Source organism: Mauremys reevesii, linkage group 6 (genome assembly GCF_016161935.1).
Source record: "Mauremys reevesii isolate NIE-2019 linkage group 6, ASM1616193v1, whole genome shotgun sequence".
In the NCBI taxonomy this organism is placed as follows: domain Eukaryota; kingdom Metazoa; phylum Chordata; order Testudines; family Geoemydidae; genus Mauremys; species Mauremys reevesii.
In genome coordinates this window covers 101,657,785-101,685,294 of record NC_052628.1, presented here as the reverse complement: position 1 = coordinate 101,685,294, position 27,510 = coordinate 101,657,785, and the positions used below count along the sequence as shown (strand labels likewise).

General features: G+C 38.7%; 1 protein-coding gene across 4 annotated transcripts in view; it reads right to left on the bottom strand.

Moving 5' to 3' along the window:
- TTC39B (tetratricopeptide repeat domain 39B) overlaps window positions 1-27,510 on the bottom strand; it is a 156,822-nt gene that overhangs the window by 23,387 nt on the left and 105,925 nt on the right. For all 4 annotated transcript variants that reach the window (XM_039544124.1, XM_039544126.1, XM_039544123.1 and 1 more), the window contains 7 exons: window positions 13,363-13,467; window positions 9,835-9,966; window positions 8,013-8,089; window positions 5,509-5,576; window positions 3,347-3,411; window positions 3,088-3,193; window positions 1,411-1,476 (listed from right to left, as the gene is read on the bottom strand). In XM_039544124.1, the coding sequence (XP_039400058.1) occupies window positions 1,411-1,476; window positions 3,088-3,193; window positions 3,347-3,411; window positions 5,509-5,576; window positions 8,013-8,089; window positions 9,835-9,966; window positions 13,363-13,457 (609 nt within the window). In that variant the 5' untranslated portion in view covers window positions 13,458-13,467. The remainder of the gene's footprint in view (window positions 1-1,410; window positions 1,477-3,087; window positions 3,194-3,346; window positions 3,412-5,508; window positions 5,577-8,012; window positions 8,090-9,834; window positions 9,967-13,362; window positions 13,468-27,510) is intronic.

The following is a 27,510-nucleotide window of genomic DNA, read 5'->3' as shown; positions in this document are numbered from 1 at the left end:
CACTGACACACTCAGGCAGGGACCTTCCTCCTCTCCACCCTTTTGCAGCAACTCCTCCACAGACCCCTGAAATACTCAACCCTCTTCAATCATCAGCTAATATTTTGGGAGGCCCTCACTGAACTGCTACCCCGATAGATCCCATCCCCACTTCTATGCCCCATTTGCAGCAGCTCCCAGGGTCCTGTGAATGCTGAAGAGAAGTATTATAATCCATGGAGACCCTGTCAGGGAGGTAGGGAGCTCATTTATATAAAGTCTCTGCCCCACCCGCAGTTTCCACAGCTTCCGACTGTGAAGAGTCTGAGCAGCTGCTCCCTGCCCATGCCATGCCTGCTCGACTCTCTTTGGGAGCAGTCAGGCTAGCTCAGAGCTTCTCCGTACAATAAAGGCTCTTAGACTATAAAGTTCAGCATCCATGTGCACAAATTTGAGTTGAACAATTTTGCTTTTTGAACAGGTTTTTGTATAAAACAAGTTCCAATGTTTAGATGCTTAGTACAGAGCCTAAATTGGTTCTGTAGCTTAACAAATTGTGATGATAATCTCTCAAAAGGGTTCAGCTTTGATTCCTTCTGGATTATTAATTATTAATATTATTCTGATAGGACCCTAGGGTGTACTTTGTCTTGTTATCTGTTGTTGTAAAAAACAATTACCCGGTCATGAATAGCTTACAGTCTCATTTTACATATGACAAGCAATAGCTGTGGGAAAGGTAACAGTAATACGATCCTACAGTGACTCAGTTGTGTCTCATGCACATCTTGAAATTTAGCTACCTAACATTAATTTTTATATTGTTTATTTAACTCATTTATTGTAGGTAGCAAGGCAGAAGGGAGTTTTAAAAGGAATGTACATGAGGAGAAGATATGTACATAAAGAGCTAGATGAAGACTTGGAGTACTCTCCCACCTCGGGGGGAAAGAAGGAGTATGAACCTTCCTTATGCCTCTGAGTAGGCCCCATACTCTTGGGATTGGGCACACATGAGTAAGGTAGTGCCGTGCACTCACAAATCCTTCCTCCCAGAGCAGGAGGGGTGGGAAATAGATAGGGCCTGGGCTACACTTCTAATGGCTGGTGTGGAGAACGTAGGAATTTGCTGCTGGTTTAGGCCAGCAGAAAATTACTACCCTCTCCTTGAGGGCCATGGGGAAGTAGGAAGGAAACTGTCCCTCAAAGGTACTGTCTCCCAGGGCTAGTCCTGGAGTGGTGGATCTTATGCACCATCATTTGCTCGGGAACAATTTTTACCTATCATTAATATTTTTGATGGGCATTTAAAAGACCAAATGTAAAAAAGCTGACTTAAATGTACTGAACCTTTCACTTTACATATTTAAAATTAATCCCCTCCACGCTCCATCAGAGAAAGCACTGACATTCTAAAAACAAATTTAATACCCTATTGCCAGAAAAACCAATAAATTCTAGAAGTCGGAGAATCCTTCCTGGTAAAAGGGACAGCATCTGCAATATCAAACAAAGAGAAAAAAATGAGAGTTTAATCAGATATACAAAACCTTATGTGCAATATTCAAAAGAAAACAAATTCTAAAAACTGCTATAAATCTACAACCAACTTAAGTAGCACCAAATGCCATTTTAATTAGCATAAAAAAGTGAAAAATATCAAAATACAAATATAATTACACTTTTAAAAAAATCATGAAGTATATACATGCACGATCAGCTATTGTGCAACCACTTTACGTGTGTGACACCATTTCAGCTCCCACTTGGTCTTGCATCATGGAAGGCACAAGACTGCACCGCACCTCCGTGCTTTCTCAAGATGGTGACTTCTTATTTCAGGCTGATTAGCAGTGCCAATAAATTGTGTGTTATTTTGGGTGACGGGGAAATATTTTTATATGGACTATAGTGCCTATATTATTATTTCTATTGTGGTAGCACCAGCATCTAAATATTCCTTTTTTCATTCCTCCTTTAAAAAATATTCCCAATCACATGATTTAACACTGTCACCTTGGAAAGTTCTCTTTGTGCCTATTTTGTAAGGGTGGAACTAGTTGTACAAAAAGAACACTGCAGGTTAGTGTAACTTTTCATTATGTTCATAAATACACACACACACACACACACACACACACACTTCCTTTTTATCTATCTTTGCCCCATATGGAACACAATGGAAAACTTTTAAGGTTAGCAAACAACTTTTTAGTAAACATATCAAAGGAAGGTCTGGTTGAAGGCCAGTGCTGGAAAGGATCAGTTCAGTTTATAATTATTAGACTTTTTTTCCCTTCAAATTTCCTACTGGGGAACTTCCACTGATAGTAGCAACAAGGAATGCTAGTATAATCAGGCTGCCACCAGCTGCTGGTATTTTAGGATTATGTTGTATAGTACTGCTTTAAATAGTATTAAATGACACAGTAGTTAGCATGAGAGCAACTAGTCTACACTAGTTTTCTCACTGTTATTACCATGGGTGGTAATGCAATGATCAAAAATTTGAAATAAATTACTAGTGCAGACACATAGATTTATAGACTGTAAGGCCAGAAGGGACCATTGTGATCATTTAGTTTGACCTCCTGATTAACTCAGGCCATAGAAATTCCCTAATATGTCACTGCTGCAAAAGGAGGGCATGTAAGGACAGGCTACAACAATAAAAGTATTAAAATACAGATGTCCATACTAGCTTATCTAGTGATGGCTGCACTATATTGCTTTTATATATTGTTAGAAATAGTATTTTTTCTTTGACAGTAACTTCAGCACACAATGCAGACACAGGAGTTTCTATGTTCAATATGTTTTTAAAAAAATAGATTAGGAAATTGTAAAAAAAATAGCAGGCATGCAAGAAGTCACCACTTCTACTGCCACTCTAAATAAAGGTTCCACAAGATCACCACATGAGCCTGCAAAATCTACCCACTCTGCACTACAAGACTGTCTCATTTCTAAAGTGATGGCATTTTATAGACTAAACTTTCATTTCTGTAAAGTAAATAACCTAATATAGACCATTATGTCCATATAAACTCCAGTAAATTAGATTCTACCTAATGGTCTCTTTACAGGTTGAAAAACTAAAAACCATACCAAATTGAATGCTCCTATTCCAAGTTTTACTCCTCCTTCAAACTGATGGTAGGTTTCATTTTTATTTTTGTTGCCCTGAGTCATCTGTAGCACCTGATGGCATTCTCTTTTAATTCAGAGAGGAAAAAGAAAATACAAGTTAGAGGTGATGACAACAAAAATTAGAGCAATGTGATTATTTTTTCAGAATATGGCATTAATGAAATTGCACCTGCTTACCCCAGGGCTAAATGTGACCACACATACTGTAACAACTTACTTGTATATTTGGTAACTTGTCCTAATTTTGAGGCCACCTTTGATAAAGTTGATCATATTTTCATCCTGGAAAAAACAATTTTTGTGTGCAAAAATGTGCAATTTGTTTCCCTTTATGAAGTTGTGCATAACATATTTCTAAGAAATTATTTCCTTTCAACTAAATCTTTCTTTTGACAATGACTCTAATAAATACACCTCTACCCCGATATAAATTTGGATATTACGCGGTAAAGCAGCGCTCCGGGGGGGTGGGGGGGGCGGGACTGCACAGTCCGGTGGATCAAAGCAAGTTCGATATAACGCAGTTTCACCTATAACACAGGCTCCCTAGGACAGCGATATATCAGGGTAGAGGTGTATGTAAGATGTAACAAACAGAAAAATATTTTTACAGTAATTAACTTTAGTCTTATAAATTATTATATGGTATATGCTAAATTGTCCAGGAGGCATTCTTCTGTGTATTTTGAATGACATGCTTTAAATAAAAAACAAGTTAAAAAGTAGTGAAAAATATCAACAAAAAATAGGGCTAAAGAGAGAAGAAAGCACTTCAGCAACGTATTGACTGAAATAAGAAATTCTCCACCAGATGGTGCTATAGGAACTTTTTAGAAAGAGTTTCTGAAGTGTGCATTCTCAAATATGTATACATGAGTAGAGAACAGTACACATGACATCCCACAGTGTCCCCTAACCAGATGAATTCCACACACTGATCAGTAGCAACTCCAACTTGCCTTGGGTTGCTGTAGGACAGCAAACAACAGATATTTCCCAATACATTATATGTTACTTTATATAGAAATTTAACTATACCTGCTCTTTATTTTGAATTTTCCCACAGAAAAACTTCATTCTACAAAGGCTTAACATCCAAATTCATTTAGCTTTTTTAAGATTCTCTCTTCAGTTAAATCCACTGATGGGTTGCTGGGTGTTTTGTTTTAGTTTGATTTTTTTCTCCTTAATTAATATTTATTTTAAGACCTTGAGCCTGCAAACATTTAGGCACATGCTTAATTTTACACACATGAGTAATCACATTAAGTTGGGGGAAATGGAGAGAATAGGCTGAAGGAGAAAAAACGAGAGTTTTAAGTCGCTCCCTCTCCTTAAAGGGTGTGGCCCTTTCAGCCAACTTAACTCATTTTTCTAGTGCAAAAACTACAGTGGTACGAACTAATTTATATTAAACAACGCTAATTCATGTTGGCTTGTGCGTGAAAAAATTGCTTCTGAAATAGCTGCTGAGCTTTCGGAGAAGGGCAGGGATCCAAATAGACCAGATGATGTTAAAAAAAGAAAAAGCTCTGCACCTACCCACCCCCCAAATATTTTACAACCTCGCCCCTATTATTTTCTCTTCATTTTACTAGGAACTGCTTTTCATTATGGAAAAATAGATTAGGTTTTCACAAACTCACCTACAAGTGGTTTTTACAAAAGGTTTGTAAAATTTATGTGCCATTCTCTAACAGTAATAAACCACTTCAGGGTGGGCATTAGTAGGCTACTGATGCAAATCACAGTTGGTGAAGACACTTGGCTGCAGGCTATATGCCTCACAATAAACCCAACGTGAACACAAATAGCTTATGATTGCAATGCATTCCTGTAAGGTGGCTAACACTGTTTCAACTCTATGTGGACAGTGACTTGAACCAGAGAACAAAAAAGGAGATGCTGCTATGTGATCAGCATCAGCTGAAATAGTGCTAGTCAGAAAGGAAGTTCCCATCTGCTTCATCTATGTACAGCAATGGACTGTTGGATAGGTGAATCACGGGAATCTTCCACCCTCCTGATGCTCATGAAGTAGTGACTAGTGTCTGGTGTATACTTAACTACGGTGCATCAGTGTCATGAACTGGAATAACAACATGTCTTAGACCACAGGACAAAAGGATTAGGGTGAGCAGATACATTATTTAAAATACATCTATGTATCTAAATGGAAAACAAATTGTAGGGTAGGATCTCATATATTGCATTTTCAGTTATTTCCTATTAAATAAACATTTATTCATTGCATAGCCTTTTTTGTGTGCGCAAAACATTACATCTTTTGTGTGTGGAGTGCTCTTGTTGGATGATTACTAGCACTTTCTACTAACCTGCACATTCACAGAGAGATCTGAAGTGAAGAACAGACATTACCTGTACAAATGTGAGTGCTGCTTTCTGTAGCAAACATTCAGCATAACAGATTTCTGCATGCATTTCCTCTATTAAAAAAGAAAGAAAAAAGAAAAGGAACAAAGGAAGCCTTAAATTATTTATTGGAGACATAGTATTTTTGTTTACATTCAAATGCAGTATTTGTCAGTCAATGGAACTAAAACAATTTTGACAACAAAATAACTAGTTTTGTTGTTGTTAACTTTTAAACCACTCAAAAACCTGTCAAGAAAACTAGATGAAAAGCTAGCTAAAATTAGTCTTCTATGTCACCTCTCTTCAGCCAACAACCTAGACCCTTTCCAATTAGGCTTCAGTCCAGTGCACAGTATTCAGACATCACTCGTTGCTCTGGTATGGTATGATACCTCTGCAAGGTATGTATGTTCATTCTCATTCTATAGCATTCGATACTGTTCAGCAAACAGTTCTGTACCCCCCGCAAGAGACTGCAGGTTGGGGTGGGCTGATGGGGTGCTGAAGGAGAGGGAGGTTGAGGGGCCCCAAGGATGGACTGGGGGCAGGAGGTTGGAGGAGAGAGGAAGATTGAGCGACCCCTACGGGTGGAGGGATAGACTCTGGGGGGATGGGGCTAGCCCCACTATTTCAGCACTGACTTGCCCTGTGTGGCAACTGCCAACTTGTACTGCAGTAGTGAGCTGTAGAAAAATGGCATCCTTAAAAATTAGGAGACCATCGTGTTCATTTTCACATATAATGTCTGCCAGCAATCACCACTTGAGCCCACTTCTCCATTATCACTACATCAACTAGCTCACTAAATGGAAAACAAGTGGGCATGAATAAAGAAAGATTCAATAATTAGAAGTTCCTTATCTTACCTATAATCTGATTACAAGACAGACATTTCATAAAATTAAATTTTAAACAGTACAGAAGTATTGAAATTGAAAGAAGCAAATTTCTTACACATGCATTTAGATCCCATGGTAGTAGATTCCTTAGAAAGGTAACAAATAGAGATACTTCACTGCAGTATGTGTACTCCACTTATTATATAAATGAAAAAAAATAAATCCTTATTTGTCTCTGTTCCCAATATTTTAATTATACTGCTAGTTATACAGTCAAAAATTACAAAAACACTATAAGTGAAAGTGTCAGAAGTTCAGAATATTTCATAAATCAGAACTGTTCTTTAAAATACTATTCCTTGTAAATCCTGTACATTTATGATCAAATATAAATTTCTCCTTTTATGATACAATTTTTAATATGTTCAGGGAAATAAACAAGGCCGCCTGGATTTTAAATGAAGGTAACATCTATCAAATGGTGAGTGCTGTATTATATGCTGAATCTTTGGAACATATAACTCAAAACAGGCTCTACTTCAAGCAACTAGGTATTTATGAATAGAAACCAAAATTACAGTGAGGAAAATTAAATAATGTATTGAATCTACACACTGAGTCAACACACTATTATTTAGATTGAGTGACAATTTGGCTTTTGGTGATATTCAAACACATACACCAGGCATGAAAGGCAACATGGACTTTTGATTGGTTTATGGAGACTTAAGGCCATCTGTTTCCCTTAACAGTCAAAATTCATACTTCAGATGTAAATCTCAAACCTACTGAAAGTTCAGGGGTATTTGATTCAACAAAATTTCTATGATAACATGTATTTAAAAGGCTGAGATGTAAACCATCTACCAGAAAAATGAGCTGTACAAGTTGAGTTGCATGTCATTTATTTCTATGAAAAAAACTGTAGCAACCAGCAAAGGACAGGATACAAATATCCATAAAAAACAGCCAAAAAAACCTGACTCCTTTCTGTGTTGAGGATCACTATGCTATTTCATATATAGCTTTTGTAGCAGAGGGCCACAGCTTTTAGCCAAGGAGAATGCTTAAATTAAGTTTGTGCTGTGTGAGATAAAGCGATTAAGAGAGTTGTTACAGTGCATGCAGTTAAACATTTCCAGGGCCATCACATGATTTGCTGAAGTAACATCTTCCAAAGGCATTATTTCTGGAGATGATGAAAAGCAACAGGAACACAATATTACAATTGCTGGTAATACACACATATATTAAGAACTCAAACTCATAACCCTTGAAGATTATCAGATGTTATTCCAAAATTTTTGGAAACTGACCCCCACTCCAGGAAAATTAAACTCATCACTTCCCCTTCAACCCTACCATATATTGTCTAAGGCAGATCCATCTCAATGTATGCATCTCCAGGGCCTCTCCAGTATAATCATTAGCACCCGCCATTTTGTGAAATGCTGCATTAGAGGAACGTGTACATCAAAATATCCACCTTGAATGAGTAACTTTTTCTTATTAGAGGTGCCACCAGTATTTGGATACGAGGGGGGAAACTTCACCTATACCATTTTTTCTTTATTAAGAAGGTCACTTAAATCACAAAACTGCATCTATCTGTATGTTGTTTTTCCACAAAATGGCTATTCAGATATGTTTTCAGAAAAGGCCTCTTACCTTCACTCAGTTGATCCATTGACTGTTTAGAAACCAGACTAGACAAAGACTCTACCACTGTGCTTCTTTTCCTGAATCTGTGTCGGCCAGCCATGGGAGAGAAAAAAACAACATAGGACAAGTGAATTTCAACAGGCATTCACATTTATCTCAATACACTGTGATTATTAACACCCCCAAACTTTAGAGAGAGAGATTTATAGTCATTATTTAAAAAAAGGTATGTCCTTACTACAGGGACTACAGTTTTAGTATATATCCCTATTCTTGACATACACAGAAGCCTAGGAGCCCATGCTTAATTAATTCCCCACCCCCCTTGGTGTATATGCATTATGATACAGTCTTTAATTACATGATCATACACATTTTTTTCCACAGGACCGCCTCCTTCTTCAATGCACAGAATGGAAAACACTCTGGGGATGAATCAGGGTGTTGTAATAGAGAAGGGTGTAGTTAAGGTCTAGATTTTCAACAAATGGATTTTAATTTTGCATGCCTCAGTTTCTGAGTACCCAATCTGAGATACCAATAGGGACCTGATTTTCAGACATGCTGAGCACATGTAGCCCCCAATGAATTCAGCTGGAGGAGTGGACACTGAACACATTTGAAAAACAGGTATTAGCTATCTAAAGCTAGGAACCCCAAACTGAGAACCTTTGAAAATTAAGGCCTATTTGCACAATATAAAGCGCTGACATACACAACAGAAAGCAGACTCCTTCCTTGGTAATTCTTGATTCCTACTATTTTTCCCCAATGAAGACTGACTTCTTATGGGAACACGTTTCTCATCATGCCTTTCTGTGGGTTTGCCCTTTAAATTTGGCAAAGATGAGAAGCTGCCCTAGACTGGATGTTTTGCAAATAGCTGTTGTAAATGTAAACCTGATACGTTTCTCCCAGTTTTCTTTTTCCTATTGCTGAGAGGATTAAACACTGTCACACACCAAGTTGACAAATCAAGTCCATGGTAAAGGCAGAAATAGAGGCTACATTTCTTGGTTGTTAGTGCTATGCCCTAACTATAGGGCCACAATGTCTCAATAGGGTCAGCAAAGAACATAAATTCAGAAGATTTTAATCTGAAGCTGTATCAACCTCTTGTCTAGATATTTTGCAAGATCCACCTCTCTTGCAAAAATTCCAGTAGAGGACAGCTTTGCTCAGGTTATTTCAGTCCTCTCACCTCCAGTCAAAACCAGGAAGAAAAGAAAGGCACAAAATAGGTTAACTGGACAGGGAGTGTGTACATATGTTTACTGTAAAGCAAACAAAATGTTTGCAATTTCAGGACCAAAAAGGTTGGTTCATTTTTGGGTGAAGGTTGAAATATCCTGTCTTCTTGTATTGGTTCAAATATTTTGAAAAATTAAGGTCACCTCTTAATTTTTCAAAATATCTGAACACAATACAAGAGGACAGGATATCCACGACGCCAGGAAAAGCACTGAATACCGTATTTTCAAACAATCAGAAGACAAGGGCTGCCTGAAATCCTAAGCCCAAATTGCATACAGAATTACTGTAACTGCATGTAGAAGCTGCCTATTTGCTCATCTACATGGCTAGTTAGACACTTAATTAACATTTGAGTTTACAAATACCTCATCTCAATTGAGTCTTCAGGATCTACCACAATACCTAGTTCCATAATATGCTTTGTTCTGTCCTACCCAACTTAATTTCCCATCATGCTTGCTCCATTTTGGAACGATGGTCAAGTACTGATTTGGTGCTGACAAAGTAGAAACTTGACACATATGAATGTCTATTGTATTTAATATCTGTCAAAATGTAAATTACTCAGGCTTACCTTTGGCAGGTGTGTAAAGCTTCCTTCATTGTAGAAATCCCCATTTGGATATCCTGGTGCTCGAAGGTCATAGCAGCCTGCATAACTAAAATAGTGCTATAGCCAAGGGCATGGTACATGCTGTCTTTAGACCTGGGGCAAACATACAAATCTTATGCATTTTTAGCCAAACTAACAAATTTAAAAAAATACATCCATATTCTTCAGCACCAAAAAGCAGAGTTTTGTTTGCCCAATGGTGTTCTCTGCCCTTCCAGAACAGTGTAACCAGCAAAAACAACTTCTGAAAACCAGAAAATACACAGTAAACGCAACTTTAACTCTGGCCTATCTGGAGATGGCAAATGCCATCCACCTGCAGCAACTGGTGGGGGAACTTGATGGGGCAGTGAAAGAGGACAGTCCAGTAGCAAAGGAGGGAGACACTCGCAAGGGGATAATAGGTAGCTCCTTCCCTGCGAGTCTCTGGCACCCACCAGCTGGCTGGGGCAGAAGGGTATTGATTGGCCAGCATTCCCCAGCTCCCAAGATTTTGCTCAGTGTGGAGGCCATGTGGAGCCTCTTTTGGCTCTGTTCTAGCAGCCCACCCTACCCACCCAAACTAGTAGTGGGAACCCAGTCTGACAGATGCTGAGGATCTACAGATCACCTATTTAGGGCATCAGGAAGGAATTTTTTCTCCCATGAGCCAAATGGCAGAGGACCAGGGAATTATTTGCCTTCCTCGCAGCACCTTCAAGCCACAGCAAGTTAAGTAGGAATGCACATGGTACCTAACTAAGGTGCTGGGTGGTGTTTATTTGTCGCAACTGCAGCCAGTTTCCAGTGCAGTTAAGAAAATCAAATGAATGGTTCCCAGAGGTAAACGACCTGGGATGTTGATGATGGGCTTTAGGCTCATGTGATAGGGTGAGCCCTTGTGGCCTTTGTGGGCCAACGTCGGACCCCGTGGCCTTTGCAGTACAAGGTCCCCACCCAGATGCACCCTCTGATCCTCGTGGAGGAGGCGTATGTGCTAGGACTCAGAGAGAGCTGAGTCCTGGAGGAAGGCTAAGGAGAGCATACCCTGCATTATGGAATTATGGGTTATATGGTAAGTAGCCGTATAATTCCTGCACTGGAACCAATTAAATGCTTGGTATAGGAAAGTATGGGTGATGGACAGGTAGCATCCCTCTCCTGTGTTAAAATTTAATAAAAGTTGCAGCCTGTGCAGTCCATGCATGTGTCTGTCCTCATTTTGCTGCTGTATCCACATCAATAGCCACTAGGAACTATTAGCATACATTCTACCTGCAGTAATTGTGTTAAATATAGCTGTACTGAATAGAAGCATTAGTTTGGAGAAGCTTGGCAGAGCTGAGATTGTGATATCTGGGGGACCCTTCCTCTAAGAGTGGGGTCTGAGAGCCTCATTGATCACACACGGGAGGCAAAGGGAAGAGGTGTATGCATACCTGGAGAGATCCAGTACGCCTCAATTCAGCACTGAGTGCTGCTATATCAGTAGCATTGTACAGGAACCTCTTTGCCATGGAGATTATTAGCTGTGAGGTGGTATATGAGAGTACTCTCTGGGTTTAATGTTGGGTAAATTAAAGTATATTGTCACATGTAATTTTGTGGTAAGAATGAAGGGATGAAAAGGTTGTAATATATAGCAAGTTAGTTTCTGTGGGGCTGGCTCATTGTTTGAGAGTAGGACAGGTGTACGTAGCTCCTGTACAGAACAGCTCACCTAAACAAAAATTTTGCCTTAGCAAAGAGAGGACATTAAATTCTGTGCTATAGTGGTCATGTACCCTATTTCCTGAGTGATGTGTACTATCTGAAAGTGCGAGAATGTGTACTACGGGAGTATTAGGGCATTGCTCAAAGAGGGCTCAGTTAAGGCTGTTTTGGTATCTGTAGTGGGGCAGCTGCCCCACTCCAGGACAAAATGGGTTAAAGTAGGCCAGAAAGGCTGGGCAGGTGGGCAGCCAATCAGAAAGGGCCTGTGGGAAGCCAATCAAGGCCAGGCTGAGCCCTATATAAAGGCTGCAGCACAGAGAAGAGGGGAGTCTCCCCCTGACCAGCAAGGGAGGAGGACTGTCTCCTGGTAGAAGGAGCAGCACCCTGGACAGAGCAGTGCTTGGCAGGGTAGCTGGGCAGGGTAGCAAGGCAGTGGGAGCTCTGGCTGACCCTGCCAGACTGCAAGCCTTGAAACAAGGGCTGAGTGGGTGCTAGGGCTATGGGGTAGTGACCCAGGGAAGAGAAGCAGTGATGGAGAGTGAGGCACCACAAGAGTAGGGCACTCTGCTGATAAATAGAGCTAATTCCTGGTGCAACCAGCAGGAGGCGTCACGATGGAGAGCACAACCCATTACAGTATCTAAATTAACTCGGTATTTCCTGATTTTCAGACGTTTGAGTTTTGCTGAACATGAAGTTCTGGAAGGGCACAAGATAAACAGGCGAACTTACCTCTGCTTTAACAAAGGTTTTTTGCTAGTGAGTGAATCTCCTACTGTTTTGAACAGAAAAGGAATTTTTTGTGGGAGTTTTTGTTCATTTGGTGTTACTTTTGTAGGAGTTAGGCTATTGTAGTCTAAAGGTAAAGGATGATGTGTGATTCCTAGGCATTCCTCCCCACTCCTGTAAAATTTGCTATTGTGGAAGGGTGATGATCGTTATGCTTTGAAATGTTTGGAGTTGCCAACGGGACAGGGAGAGAAATCACAGACATGGACTATTACCCAAAATCTTGGCAGTTTTATTCCACATTGGTTACAGTAATGGCGCTCAACCTTTCCAGACTACTGTCTCCCTTTCAGGAATTCTGATTTGTCTTATCATCATTAAAGAAGGACCCATGTGGTAAAACATCATACTAAACCCAGTAATGTGAGTTGGGCCATTTAGGATAGGGCAAAAATCTTTCTGGGGATTGGTCCTGCTTTGAGCAGGGGTTGGACTAATTGTACTTGGTCCAATGCTGATTTTCTTGATGGGAGGAGGTGGCAGGGAGAACCAGAAGGAAAGTAACTTTTTCAAAAGTTAGAGTTAAAGCGAAATCCTGCACATTGCTGTGCTGTAAAGGGAGAAGAGCGGCTAATCTCCAACTGCCAGGTAGCACATATACCACCATCAGGGAAGTAAAGTGCACTCCACAGCATTCCTCTATCCTGGTCTATTTTTTGAAAAACAGCCATATTTTGCAACAAGCCTTTTGTAGCTGATACAAGATGAAAGAATTTCTGCTCCCCTCCCCACTTCCTCCACTGCACCCGCAGGGACTTGATTTATTTAATTACAACTAAAATAAAACAAAGTCCACGGGTTGACTGACAGGGTTTGTGACTTCAGTATGTTTAAACAGAAACAGTACATACTCTCTGGGCAGCAATGCAGAATTGCTTTGGTCAGGAGAGACAAAATGGAAGTAATGAAAGCTACTATATTCAGAGGTCTTAGATTAGTGCTCAGCAACCAGATGGCATGCCTTATAGAATCTGCCTGCATTAATTCCAACAAACAAAATGAACTCACCATGGCCGAAGTAATTCCAGGGCTTCAGAAAATTTATTATTTAGAAATAAATTCAGTGCCATTGAACATTCTTCCAGCGCACACTTGAGATCCATCTTGGATGCCCTAATGAAAACATAAAAATATAAAAAAGGGAAAGGGTAAGTATTCGAAACCATATTCAATAGTAATCTCAGCTTTTAGAGATGAACACAAACTGTATCACAGCTCAACTGTTCCCTAATCTTTTCTGCTTAGATTGTTACTTTACATCCTAAACAGCTGTTTAGGAATCTAAGATGCTGCAGAACTGTTTGCATTTCCAGACCCCTATAATCCTTTTTTTAAATGAGAAATAATTCAAAGGATAGAAATTAGTTAATTTCAGATACTAATGAATATCTTCTTTCCTTTAGATTTACAGTATATATTCCAAAAGTCGTGTAGGTAGGTATTTTATTGTGTGTTTTTTAAAAACTTATTTATAATAATTGACTCTTAGAAAACTGAAACAAAACAGATTTGTAACAGCCATTGCTTTTATTATGTGGGTTTGTTTTCTTACTGTAATTGTGCTGATGATTATCTTCTGTTTACCATGACACATTCCATACCTTCCTAGAATTAGCAGTCAATATGAAATGCAATCTTTTTATCAATTACTATTTATACAATACTGTAAGTACACAAAATACTTAACTAGTCTAAGCTCTGAAGAGTCTGCAGTCTAACTCAGAAGAAATACAATACACTCTATTGACTGCTATGTCCAGGGGCGGCTCTAGCCATTTCACTGCCAAAAGCACGGCGGCACGCCGCGGGGGGCGCTCTGCCAGTCGCTGGTCCCGCGGCTCCGGTGGACCTCCCGCAGACGTGCCTGCGGAGGGTCCGCTGGTTCCGTGGCTCCGGTGGACCCCCCACAGGCATGCCTGCGGGAGGTTCACCGGAGCCACCTGCCGCCCTCCCGGCGACCGGCAGAGCGCCCCCCACGGCTTGCCGCCCCAAGCATGCGCTTGGCTTGCTGGGGCCTGGAGCTGCCCCGGCTACGTCTATGAAGGGATGATATTTTTTGTGTTAGACAGACTGAAATCCCTATCAATTGACAAAGTCTAAAGGAGTTTGATCTGAGTAAGGACACCAGGTTTGGGCATTACAATGGGGGCTTCACCTGAGTAAAAGAGGTTAAACAAAAGAGAAGGCAACAATCATGTCAGCGAGATTAACATTCAAGCAATGAACAGAAAAAGAGGACCGTACAGAGGAGTTCAAAAGAGAGATTTCTTGATGCACATAATCTGTGCAGCTGTTATAAATATAGACATACAAATGTATGGATCAGGAGAGAGACACAGGGAACACAAAGTTGAAATGTTTGGGGTTTTTTTTTTTTTTTTTTTACATATCTCCCGGCCTGAAAATCCAGGTTTTTTAACTAACCATGAGTCTAACTGTGAAGGAAGGAAGCGTACTCACCTCTCATAATGGATGAAAGTAGTTGGTCTATAGATAAAAATCTAATGGTTTTTAATTGTCTTATCCCATACCCTTTTAGGGCTATAACCGAGTATTGGGTCCCATTGGGAAATTGCAAGTTTCCCCTTTCCGTTGATATAAATCTCCCATTTCTTTTACCGGAAGGTCACAAGACAGTTTAAAACGGTGACATTTTTATAAAAATAAAACCTGTATCTGCTTAAAGGCCAATTCCTATCTATTCTGGGACTTGGATCCAGTGCGATATCCAAGTGTTATAGTTTTTGAGCCCCAGCTATTGCAAAAATTTACAAGAACAGTGTGGCCAGTGTTATATTTTTCAGAGTGAAATTCTATGTTTATGAAGAAAAGAAGGAAATGTACAATTTTTTGACAGGTTTTTTAAAATATTTAAAATTTGAAGATGTTCAGATGTTTGGAATGTTAGAATAAATCATGGGGATATGGATTAATGGGCAAAGCACAGATCAAGTTGTTAAAAGGTACAAGATAAATTAATTTACTATACGGCTCTGAAATTTATTATATAAATATCCCTTTCATGTGTGTGCACTTACCTTATTCAATTCAAATTTAATAATTTGATAGAACATTTAATAATTCTCCAATACAATTAAGAGATCTATGAAAGAAACTAAAATACAGAGAACTGACAGGAGTGAATTAAGCTAACAAATAGATGAAAAATAGTATAAATAACTTATAAGTACTTTAGCATAAGTACTCCTCTGATTCGACTGTTTCAAGAATCAAAGCCTGCTGTAGTCCAAGGCGCTCATTGACTTCAATGAACTTTAAATCAGGCACTTTGACATTATGCTGTTGGGAATAACTTGTATTGCTACATAAGGTATCTCCTTGGCAACATGTTGTGTGATTTTACACATTGTATGGTGTTACCCTCACAGATTCAGAAATTCCCATTTCAAATAACTTGTGACATCTATTACATAGTTCACGAATTCTGAAATTATTATTATAAAGAAGACCTGTGATGTTAAACATTCTAACTTAACTGTACATTTGACTTTCAAGGAAAATTGATACAATTTTCTTCATGAATCATGCTTTCCTCTTTCAAAATACTGTCATTTCGAGCTTCTAGATACATACTACTCAGATGCATCCTATAACTACTGTTTCCCCCCCACTATCAGTTGACAAATATCATACAGATTATTTTAATATATTATGATCATTCTCCTAATCCTCACTGGAAGAAGAGAATGGGAGGGAGCTGAGACCAGAATGGTCCCTCCGCATGTCTCTTTCTCCTTCCTATGAAGAAAGAAAAGAGGAGGGAGACAGACTATCACATTTCAGCAGAGGGAGTAGATAGTCATGTTGATAGGTGCTGAGCTGCAGCACTGGGAGCACAGAAGCCGTTATGGTGCCGTGGACAGCATAGGAAGTTCATGCTGATGCTCAGCATGGAAGCATGTCCTCTGGAATGGTGGCCAAAGCATGAAGGGGCATACGAATGTTTAGCATATTTGGAATGTAAATACCTTGCGATGCCGGCTACAAAAGTCCCATGGGAATGCCTGTTCTCACTTTCTGGTGAGATTGTAAATAAGAAGTTGTCAGTATTATTATCCATAAATGTAAACAAACTTGTTGGTCTTAGCGAACTGAATAAGAAGTAGGATTGAGTGGTCTTGTTTACTGTAAAGTTTTGCATTATATTTTTGAGTGCAGTTATGTAACAAAAAAATTGACATTTGTAAGAGATTGTAATACGCTATTTATATGAAGTGAATTGAAAAATTGTTTCTTTTATCATTTTTACAGTGCAAATATTTGTAATAAAAAATAATATAAAGTGAGCAGTGTATTCTGTGTTGAAACTGAAATCAATATATTTGAAAATATAGAAAAAATCCAAAAATATTTAATACATTTCAATTGGTATTATACTGTTTAACAATGTGATTAAACTGTGATTAATCAACAGCCCTAATATTTTTCTTTCTACTTCTGCTCCTAATTTTTTCGTACTATTATAATATTTGAAGAATTTTGAAGGATTTTTGTATTTAAAATCATTACATTCTGTGACATAACAGGGTACAATCCAGATTAGTGGGAGGCTGTGTCACCCTTGCCCTCTGACCTGGGCTGCCTTGCAATGCCTTGCTGCTGTAGCCTCCAACCTGAACTGCTTACAACATTGTGTGTGGCAACACTGTGTGTGAAGTTATAAAATTTCCCTGTATGATGTTGTTAACAAATTTCAAACTCCACAGCCTCGTCCATGCAGAAGTCAGCAAACAGGTCTGTCCTAAACAAAGGAATGTGGGCTTGCCTTCATTTGCATTTAAGCAGTAAACAGAAGCATCAAGCAGGAAAAAAAAAACAAAGGAAGCTCAAACAGGTGAAGAAAAACCAGCAGGGAACATCCTTCCAGATAGACTATTTGTCTCCTTGTTCTCAGCTGGAAATGTTTTTCAAGAAGGGGACTGAAACTATAAAAAGGAGGGGCAACCATGCCAAGGGACTCCCCGTCTCTCTCTGCCCATCATATTCTCTACACCTACGACGACAAAGGGAATAGCCATTGGACTCGGGGGTAGAGGGAACCAAAGTCTTCAAATCAGTTAGTGTCACAGCTAAATTCAAGAAACAAAACAGGTAATTTAGCATAAGTAGTTATGACATATTCTAAGGGACCATTCAAGGTGAAATGATCCCCATGCAGAGTCCAAAATCATTGTCTTAATAAAGACACAGGATTTATGGTTTATTATGACTCTGTAATCCACTAACCTCCCTTTTTATCCTATGACAGGGTTGTGAATGGGCCACTTCACCTTGAATGGCCCCTTAGTTTAGTATAGGTAGTTAGCACATAGTCTATCTGTTTGATCTTGTATTTAGATGTGACAAAGTACCTTTCCCAGACCTGAGGAAGAGCTGTGTGTGGCTCAAAAGCTTCTCTCACCAACAGAAGTTGGCCAAATCAAAGATATGACCTCGTTTCCCTAACTGTTCACTCAGTTTACAACGTAGGTATTGTAACATGCCATCATGACAAATCCATAATCCATTAACTAAGGGGAGGAAAATAATTATACATACCCTGCAATTCTTACTTGGGTAACTTCTCATTTATGCATATATAAAAGAGACTCAGACCCTAAGAAAGGACTAGGCTCTAAAATGTAATTGTGAGTTCCATACAAAACTTGCTAATAATTTCAATACATATTAACTGACCTTTAGTTGACCATATTATTGGAAAATACTTACAACTACCTTTAAAGGGAAAAAAGACATTTAAAATGTATCTAGTTACTTAATTGCTTATACACCAAAACTGTGGATTTTTGAGAGAAGAAACCATTTTAGACAATAATGAAAATTGATATAAAATGATTTTGTTGATAGCTCATGTAATTAGTTTTTTCATCTACCCTTTTCCATACTTGTTAATAAGTCAGTTATTTTACCTAAATCCAGTTTAACATAGCAAACAGTATGTTTCCCTGCTAAAATACCTTTTTAAAAGTGTAAAAGCTTTCATGCTGTGAAGATTTTCTTTAGAAAAACCAATCCTGCTTTAGCGTCTAATGGAGTAGAGGTGCTGTCCAGTTTCCATCCAACTACCCTTTCTCTTAATCTCTGGCCTACAACACGTGATTATCATGTTCTCAGCATCAGATCATGTTCTTTCATTTCATTATCTACTTTCACTACTTTGGTGGAATGGACTTTTTTTAACCTGAAACTACCAAATCTTCTTTTCAGTTTCCTTAAAAATGTCTAGGGAGAGTTGTTTCATGACCACTTCACTTAAGCAGAAGTGGGCTCATTCCTTCATAATTCAAGACCATGAGTTTTGTCACTTGATTTAATCAGAGAAGAAATGGACTTTATGTTCTTAACATGAGTTTGTACTAGTTTTATAGCAGTTTTCCTGTAAAATGTGGTGTGTATGAGTGCATGTGAGCAACAAAACTGATAAATCTGTATCTATATAATAAGATTCCAGGATCATCATTCTGTGTGTCACTCTGAAGCCTAGAATGTCTGTTGAGTGAATGTGAAACAGTGGAAACAGCTACAAGCATGGATGATAGCTTTTTGTTTAGAATATCACCAAGTTCAATCATCACCGTGATTCACGGTTTCTCATTATTCAATTTTTAAGTTCTTAGCAATTTTGACTTTACAAATTATATTCATGCAATAGCATGGGCTTTCAACTGCTAGTATCCTCATAAGAATACGAATAAATAGTTTTAATGTGCTAAAGAATCATCTTAGAACTGTCTGCACTATTGCTTTGTAATAGAACTGAAACTTATCTTTGTGTGTGCATTTCACGGCAATAAAACTAGTACTACAGATAGAAAACTGATTCATAGGCAGAGCCCACTGAGGAAAGTTGCAGTAGAAGTGGTTAAACCTATATACTTCCTTCCCATATTTTACATGCTAACCAATATCCTTTCTATACATTATTTATCATTTTAATATATTTTAGTATTTAGAAAGACTTGCAGCTTCCTTTCTTTTTTTGGCCTGAAAGGCAGATATTGGGCCAAAAATGCTTTAAGACATCTGCCATTGTCAGATTATAAGGGTAAAGTTAAATATATTTATTCGCTATGGATTTTAGTGGTTTTGCATTGTGAGCTATTTTGTATTTTCTTACTGCCTTTTCTTACTGCCTGTGGTTTGTATTTACACAAAAGGTTACACTAAGGAGAAAACTTATGTACTGCCTTATCTCTGTGTTCATACATTCAATATAGAAGAATAGAGGGATTTTCAAAAATTCTCCTGTAGGACGTAAACCTCAATATTGATGCAAAAATAATAAAATTATCATAATATATGCTAGTGTTAGGTTAGTACATGCCTTCCTGCACTTTTGCTAAATTTTAGTAGATATTTACCTTTATTTTCATACACAGGAGCTTGGAGTAAAGTTGCTGACGTGTTTATTTTTGCTTAATTATATGAACTGTTCAATTATATGATCCTTAGGAATTCTGTCTTCTGTAAGCATGACAGACTTCCCAAGGGTCAAGGAAGATAACATGTTTATTATCCCCAAGAGTGTTTACATAAACTCTGCAGCTTTATAACTTTCATTTCACTTTAATATTCTATACTATTTTCTTTTATAATATATTTTGAACAATGTACATAAGTGTTATTCTGATTACTGCTTTGTATAAAATATGATAGGAGTCTAATTAAAAATCGTAAATGTACTGCAATTAGTGAAGAACTTTTGGTCAGCAAGGCAATCAAACAACAAAACTACTGTATCAAAGACCAAGGGCCCTCCCTCTAATATGAAATACCAGTTTGTTATAATAAAACTTTTTAGTGTACATGGCCTAAGTTATAAAAATGGACTTTTCCACCCTTTCTGCTCTTCATAGAGAAAAACCTCAGTTTCAAACTCCTCCCCGTGCCGTAAAGAATTATAGAAACATATTATAGGTACTCTAAAGTCTTCATATATTTAATGTTAAGTATAACATTTATAGCTGGGAAATGTTTTGATCACGTCTAACCCCATGTTTCCACTTGCAGGTGAAAATCTTTGTTTATTCCTTAAATATTTAAGATGGCACAAGTTTTTTTGAAATGTATGTTTGCAAATATTTTATATCTAAATACAAGCTTCTTCTAACTGTCTAGTATCAGATGGGTAGCCGTGTTAATCTGTATCCACAAACACAATTAGGAGACCGGTGGCACCTTAAAGACTAACAGATTTATTTGGGCATAAGCTTTTGTGGGTAAAAAACTCACTTCTTCAGATGCATGGAGTGAAAATTACAGATACAGGCATAAATATACAGGCACATAAAGAGAAGGGAGTTACCTTACAAGTGGAGAACCAGTGCTGACAAGGCCAATTCAATCAGGGTGGATATGGTCCACTTCCAATAATTGATGAGGAGGTGTCAATACCAAGAGAGGGAAAATTGCTTTTATAGTGAGCCAGCTCCTCCCAGTCCCTATTCAAGCCCAAATTAATGGTGTTAAGTTTGCAAATGAATTGTAGCTTTGCACTTTGTCTTTAAAGTCTGTTTTTGAAAAAAAAATTGTTGCAAGATGGCTACTTTTAAATCTGTTATTGAATGTCTAGGGAGACTGAAGTATTCTCATACTGGCTTTTGTATGTTACCATTCCTGATGTCTAATTTGTGTCCATTTATTCTTTTACTGTCTGATACCATTATTATGTGAATAGTAATACCTCTCCAAAAAAGGAGAAGACTGAGCCTTCTATAATGACCATTCAAGTTAAAGACTGTCTTTAAGAATCAGAGACACAAGGAGGTAATATCTTTTACTGGACCAACTTCTGTGGGTGAGAGAAGCTTTCAAGCCACACAGAGCTCTTCTTCAGGTCTGGGAATGGTACTCCCAGCATCACAGCTAAATGCAAGGTGGAATAGATTGTTTAGTATAAGTAATTAGCACATATTCTAAGGAACCATTCAAGGATTTTCCCAGACTGAAGAAGAGCTTGGTGTGGCTGGAAAAAACTGAAGTTGGTTCAATAAAAAAAAAAAAAAACCCTGAGCACAGGGAGCCACACTCCCAGCACTGGTAGCTACACCCCTCGCGGAGGTGGGTTTTTTAGAGCTCTGCCACAACTATGCAAGCCAGCACTTTAAACGTTGCCAGTGAAGATGTGCCCTAAGAATCATGTTGTGAGCAGTGTTGTTGTAGCCATGTTGGTCCCAGGACATAAAAGAGAAAAGATGGGTGAGGTAATATCTTTTATTGGACGAACTTCAGTTGTGAAAGTGATAAGTTTTTAAAGTTTCACAGAGCTCTTCTTCAGATCTGGGAAAGATATCCAGAATGTCTGAGCTAAATACAAGTTGGGACTGATTGTTAAGCATAAGCATATATGCTGTAGAAGACCATTTAAAATGAAGTGGACAATTAAGACAAAAACACCACTGATTGCACATCCCTACTTGTCACTCACCATCCGACACTGGAACTCAGGTGGGATATCATCAAAGAAACAATTACAACCCATGGGACCACATCCTGAAAGAAATCTCTCTCAAACTCCCTCTTGTGGCTTTCAAAAAACTCCCCAAACTTTGCCAAGCTCATCATCAGATGCAAGCTCCCTACAGACCAGGGCACACCAACTTAAAGCAGCACCAGAACCTGCCAGAACAACAGATGCAAAACATGCTGACATATCTCTGTTTTTATGATGATCAATACTCCCCACAAGACACCTTTTAAGATCCATGGGTTCTATGCGTGCCTATCACAACATGTGGAATACCTTATCCAGTGTCCCAAATGCCCCAACATCAACAATGTGGGTGAAACCAGATACCACTACACTCTTGAATGAACTCACAAAGAAAAATGAAAGAAGACATATGACTCATGGGCAAACACTTTTCTCAAAGTGATCACACTATATCTGACATCTCAGTCCTCGTCCTCAAAGGAAACCTGCACAATTATTTCAAAAGATGAGCTTGAGAACTTAAATTTCATAACTCTGCTAGATGCTAAAAATCATGGACTAAACAGACACTGGTTTTATGGCTTATAAAAATTTGTAACACACCCTATCGCTTGCAAAGCCTTAATTGCCCACTTCATTTTAAGTTTTCTCGTACAGCATGTGTGACCCCTTATGCTTAACTGTCTGTTCCTTCCACCAACAGAAATGGTCCAATGAAAGATATTACTTCACCTACTTTGTCCCTTTAAGAATAATTTAAGTTTTAAAATATTATTTTGAGAGCTGGAAGACCATTATTTGGAAATAAGCATGTTTAGGTTCATATAAAGCAGAATTTCAACTTCTATAAACTATTTTAGTTATCTAGGATACACCGAGGCAGGACTCTCTAGTAACTTGGAAGAATAATATACTTTGGTCTTAACTTATCTAGAGAAGAATGGTCCCACCAGAGGCAGGCCCATTCTAATGTGTAATCTTTGCTGAACAGTGTCCACAGAAGAGTGTGGCATACTGAAGTAACCCCTGTTCATTGCTTGCTTGTTTTCTGTTTCATTTTGTTTTGTTTTCCTTTCTTTAATAATAAAATAGTCAATAAATGTGATATTTTACTTGTCTTTAATTGTAGAGCCCCTAAGAAATGGCTAAAATAATGGGAGTCACATCCCTGAACTTCATTAGAAAAGACAATTAAGATTTAGCCTACCATTTATTGTTTCTCAAGCCTACAAAATTTTAGAAATGTGGAGTATAAAGTTCTTGAGACTCGACAACTTAAAGACATTTTCTACTACACGCGCCACTTATTTAAATCATGTGAGTCAACGTGTTAAAAATGAACACACTCATTTGGCTATACCTAGTAACAAAAGCACAACTTAATCATTAATGCTTTGTATTTAAGAGGTACAATTTTTGTGAAGTTAGCTCCTCAATAAGATCTAGAAGATTTCTTTTAAGAGTTTGGTCTAAAGTAACTGTTTTCACTCTGACTCAGACTCCCAGTTGACTGTAGCCCTTTATCCTCAATTTTCTGCAGATGACAAGAACAAAACTGATTTCTACAGAACACAACTGTCCCATTTTTTTTTAATTTTCAACACTACTATACACAAAAATGAAGGGCCCAATTCTTCTCCCATTGAAGTCAACTGCAAAGCTCCCATTGACTTCAATGGGAACACAATTTGGTCATATTTACAAACAAAATCCAAAGGCAAAGAAATTAACAGCGCAGGTAGAGTAAATTTTGAAAAAGCTAAATTTTCCAGAATTCTTTGATAAAACTTCCTGTCCAGATTCACATCTGCACCTTTGAACAAAAACACTTTTCCTTTGTAGATTTTAAATGAAGACTGGTACACCCATCAGTTCTTTGTCTACATCAACGAAGTTCCTTCTTTCCTACCCCCTGCAGTGCCCTCAGCTTCTGATGGTTCTGAATAAAAAGCAAGGAACTGGAAAAATAAGTAGAAATAGACTATAATGGAAGGCAGGTTTTCTTCCTTATATGAAAAACGTTCATTTTTCACAGTACCACACAACTGCAGATCAATACCAAATAAATATACCATATGTAGAACTAAACCAAATACTTTAAAACTTATGTCTTTGTGAGAAAGAGCATACCAAAACAATGAAGACTTACTCAGAATCTTAAAAGGAATCAATGTATGAGTTAGCACTTCAAAAGAAATCCAAGCAACTGTGCAATGACTACAGTCTCTACATATGAAGTGTCATTATCTCTATCTAGGCATTCTTGTTATGCACACACAAAGATTCCCAGAGTTGATTAACCCCCCACCTATTTTATCACCACTAGAGAGTTCCCAATCTTTTCTAATTTTTAGTGGTGTAAATATGAATTAACACTATTCATGTCAGTGGAATTAACCTGGATTTACACCAGTACAAATGAGAGCATAATTCAATCATGAATAGTAAAAGGAAAGAGAGAAAAAGAAAGATATACTATATTCAGATTTTCAGTACTTAGGTGGCATTTTTATTCCTTCTATAAAAAGCTACTATGCAAGTGTCTAGTTACTTTAAGGATGACACACACATTTCTAAAGTTAACGATAAAAATATAGCTTCCTCCTTCAACTATTTCAAAAACTTCTTAATATTGCTGAGAAAGAATAAACGTGTGTTTTGAATTATGCCAATTGACCATATGTTTTGGGCCTGATGCATGTAAATTTCCTTAGAAGTAAGTGATTTTTTTCATTAGTAAGGCACTGAGGTTCAGATCAGTTTAAGTAGCACTTTTAGTAAGATGCTATAGTCATGTACTTTTCAGTCTGTCTTTATATCACAAGTTAAGGTGAGTTTGGTCTGATGTTAATATCTTAACGTAGAAGAATATTCAATTATTGACTTACTGTAAAATGACAATCCTGATATAAAAAGCTTGAGAATTAACAGAGATAAATTAAAATACTTTGCAAGTTACCCCTTTCTACTTTGTACACAAGACTTAAAAGGAATTAAGCTTTACAATAATAACAGAGGACTGTCAGCAAAAGTTTAGCTTCAGAAATGCAATGAAAGAAAACCACTGCCTTGGAACACTGTTAGAATTTTTTTCAGGGGAAATGGTTACTCAAAGTCCTAGTACTTCACGCAAGACACAGTAACCTTTCATCAATGTAGTTCAGATATATGAGAGAACAGTTAAAAGGCAGGTTGTACTTCACTACTGTTAAATATAACCATAGGACACTAGGCCATACCAAAACTAAATGATGTTTGTGGAAAATTTAGGCAACATCTAGTGCAATTATCCTTCCCACAACCAACCAATTCTATTTGGAGAAGAGGGGAACTCAAGTAGGTAGATTTTGCTCAAATCTACTTTTATTTTAATTTCATTACTCAGCTAAAATGCTGAGTAAAGCTAAATCTGAAGTTTAAAGGCCAGATTCTTCAACCTTTATTCATTGAAGTTAATGAGACTCATAAGTACTAACTAATATGAGGACGACAGAATTTAGCCATTATACTTTTATTAGAACACAGACTTTCTAAGAAAGCAACTATCAGCTGCTTTACCTCATAACCATAATTACCACCTATGCTGATCAACTACATTTAGTTGCCTTGTGATGGGTGGTTGATAGTTTTACTTTTCTAGCTAGGAAAAGCCCTACCAGCCAGTCACTGGATGCACGATCAACCTAGGAATGGGAGCTTTACTACACTTGATCCCCGGCTCCCTGTACAAGGAACTCACAGCACATGCAACATAATAGAAATCTAAATAAAGTAAGAAGAACTGATGTAAAAATACACTCCTAAAATTAAAAAAAAGATGGAGAGGTGCTATTTAGAAGGCCATCTACCAAGAAGGCATGTTGTTTCTATGACATTGTGCTACTATCTAGATCCTTACCTATGACCTTATCACTAAGGCTACGAATGTGTCATGGAGGTCACAGAAGTCAGTAAGAAATCCATGACTTCCAGAAACCTCTGTGACATTTTCTGCTTCAGCCTCAGGGCCGCAGGGCTGGAGCTTTCAGCCAGCGGGGGCACCAGAGCTCTCAGCTGTGGGACCCCACAGCTCCCAGCTGCCGCCCCTGGAGATCCGAGCTGTGGAGGGGGCTTCTGCCACAGCTCCCAGTCCCTGCAGGTGGTGGGGGCCCTGCGGCTGCCAGGCACTTGCCCGGAGTTCCAAGCCGCCGGAGCTCTGAACCACAGCAGGGTCTCTGCCAGTCCGAGCTGCCATGGATGGCTCCTGGCATTCTGTTGCAGGTGGTAGGTGGCCCCAGAGCTCCCAGCTGCAGAGGCCCCCGAAGCTCCCAGCTGCCACAGGTGACAGACAGCCCCTGGAGCTCTGCCAGTGGCAGGTGGCCCCCCCAGCTCCCAGCTGCTGTGATGGGGGGGACCCCTGTGCTCCAGCAGGTGGCAGGGGCCCCCAGAGACACAGCAGCTGGGGGGCCCCAGAGCTCTGCTGGGCCACAGGTGGCAGGGGCCCCCTGAGTTCAACGAGCAGTGGGTGGCCCCCACAGCTCTGCACCGCAGTGGCAGTTTCTGGAGCTCCCAGCCTCACAGAAATTAATCACATAGTTTGGATGAACCAAGGTGATGAGGAGATAGTCTGCAGCATTCTCCCCCCTGTGGCAGTGAATATCTGCACCTAAGTTAACAACTGAAGAAGTGTTACATTTATTCTCCATAACTGCATCCTACTTAGAGAGAGAGGTGCTAAGATCTGACTAACAGCAGCACAGCTCTTGCTAGGATCTTAGAGGATTTTTGGGGCGGTAGGGGATGTCAGAAAAATGGAATGGAATGGCCATCCTCCAGAAGGCTGGGAATTCCCTTCTTCACAGATTCATGTGATCTACGGGTTTAGGTAGTCATCTAAATTCCTCCCTATGAAGGGGACAATTTGAAGAAAAGTCCAAAGAAGGCAAGTTCACTGCATTTTCCGGGCCACCTGCCAGACATATCTCCATATAACACAATTTAGCTATAAATTACTTGTTCAAGGTTACTCAACAAATCTACAGCAGAGCTGGAATACAATCCAGATCTGACTCGTAATTCTGTCCCTTACCTCCATGAGTACACTATTCCTTTACTCAGAATTCAAGGGAACAGCTCCGAGCAGCAAGATGCACTGTTCACAGATAATTAGCTTACTTAACTTTAGCGGTCAAGAGTGCATCTGTCATCAGCGAAAGGTTGTCACAGAATACACCTCTACCCCGATATAATGCAACCCGTTATAACACGAATTCGGATATAACGCAGTAAAGCAACACTCCGGCGGATCAAAGCAAGTTCGATATAACGCGGTTTCACTTATAATGCCGTAAGATTTTTTGGCTCCCGAGGACAGCGTTATATCAAGGTAGAGGTGTAAATGTGTAACCTGCACAAATAGTGTAATTGAAAATGTATTTTTCATTAAAAAGGTGGCCTAAACAATCTACCTCATCACAGAAGTATCTGACCACTCCCAAGTATTTTAAAATAAAAATAAAATATCAACACCTCTCTTTCTTTCTTTTTTTCTTCCTTCCTTCCCAGCTTATAGAAAGAGTCCGAATGGTTTTTAAGATTTTTTTTGTTTGTGTCTGTATGGAGAAATTTTTAAAGAATTGCTAGGTTAGAGAAATTAATTTTGATTTAGTTCTGTAAATGTTTAGATTTTGGGTCATTCTTATCCCTTATGGGAGCAGAGAAAT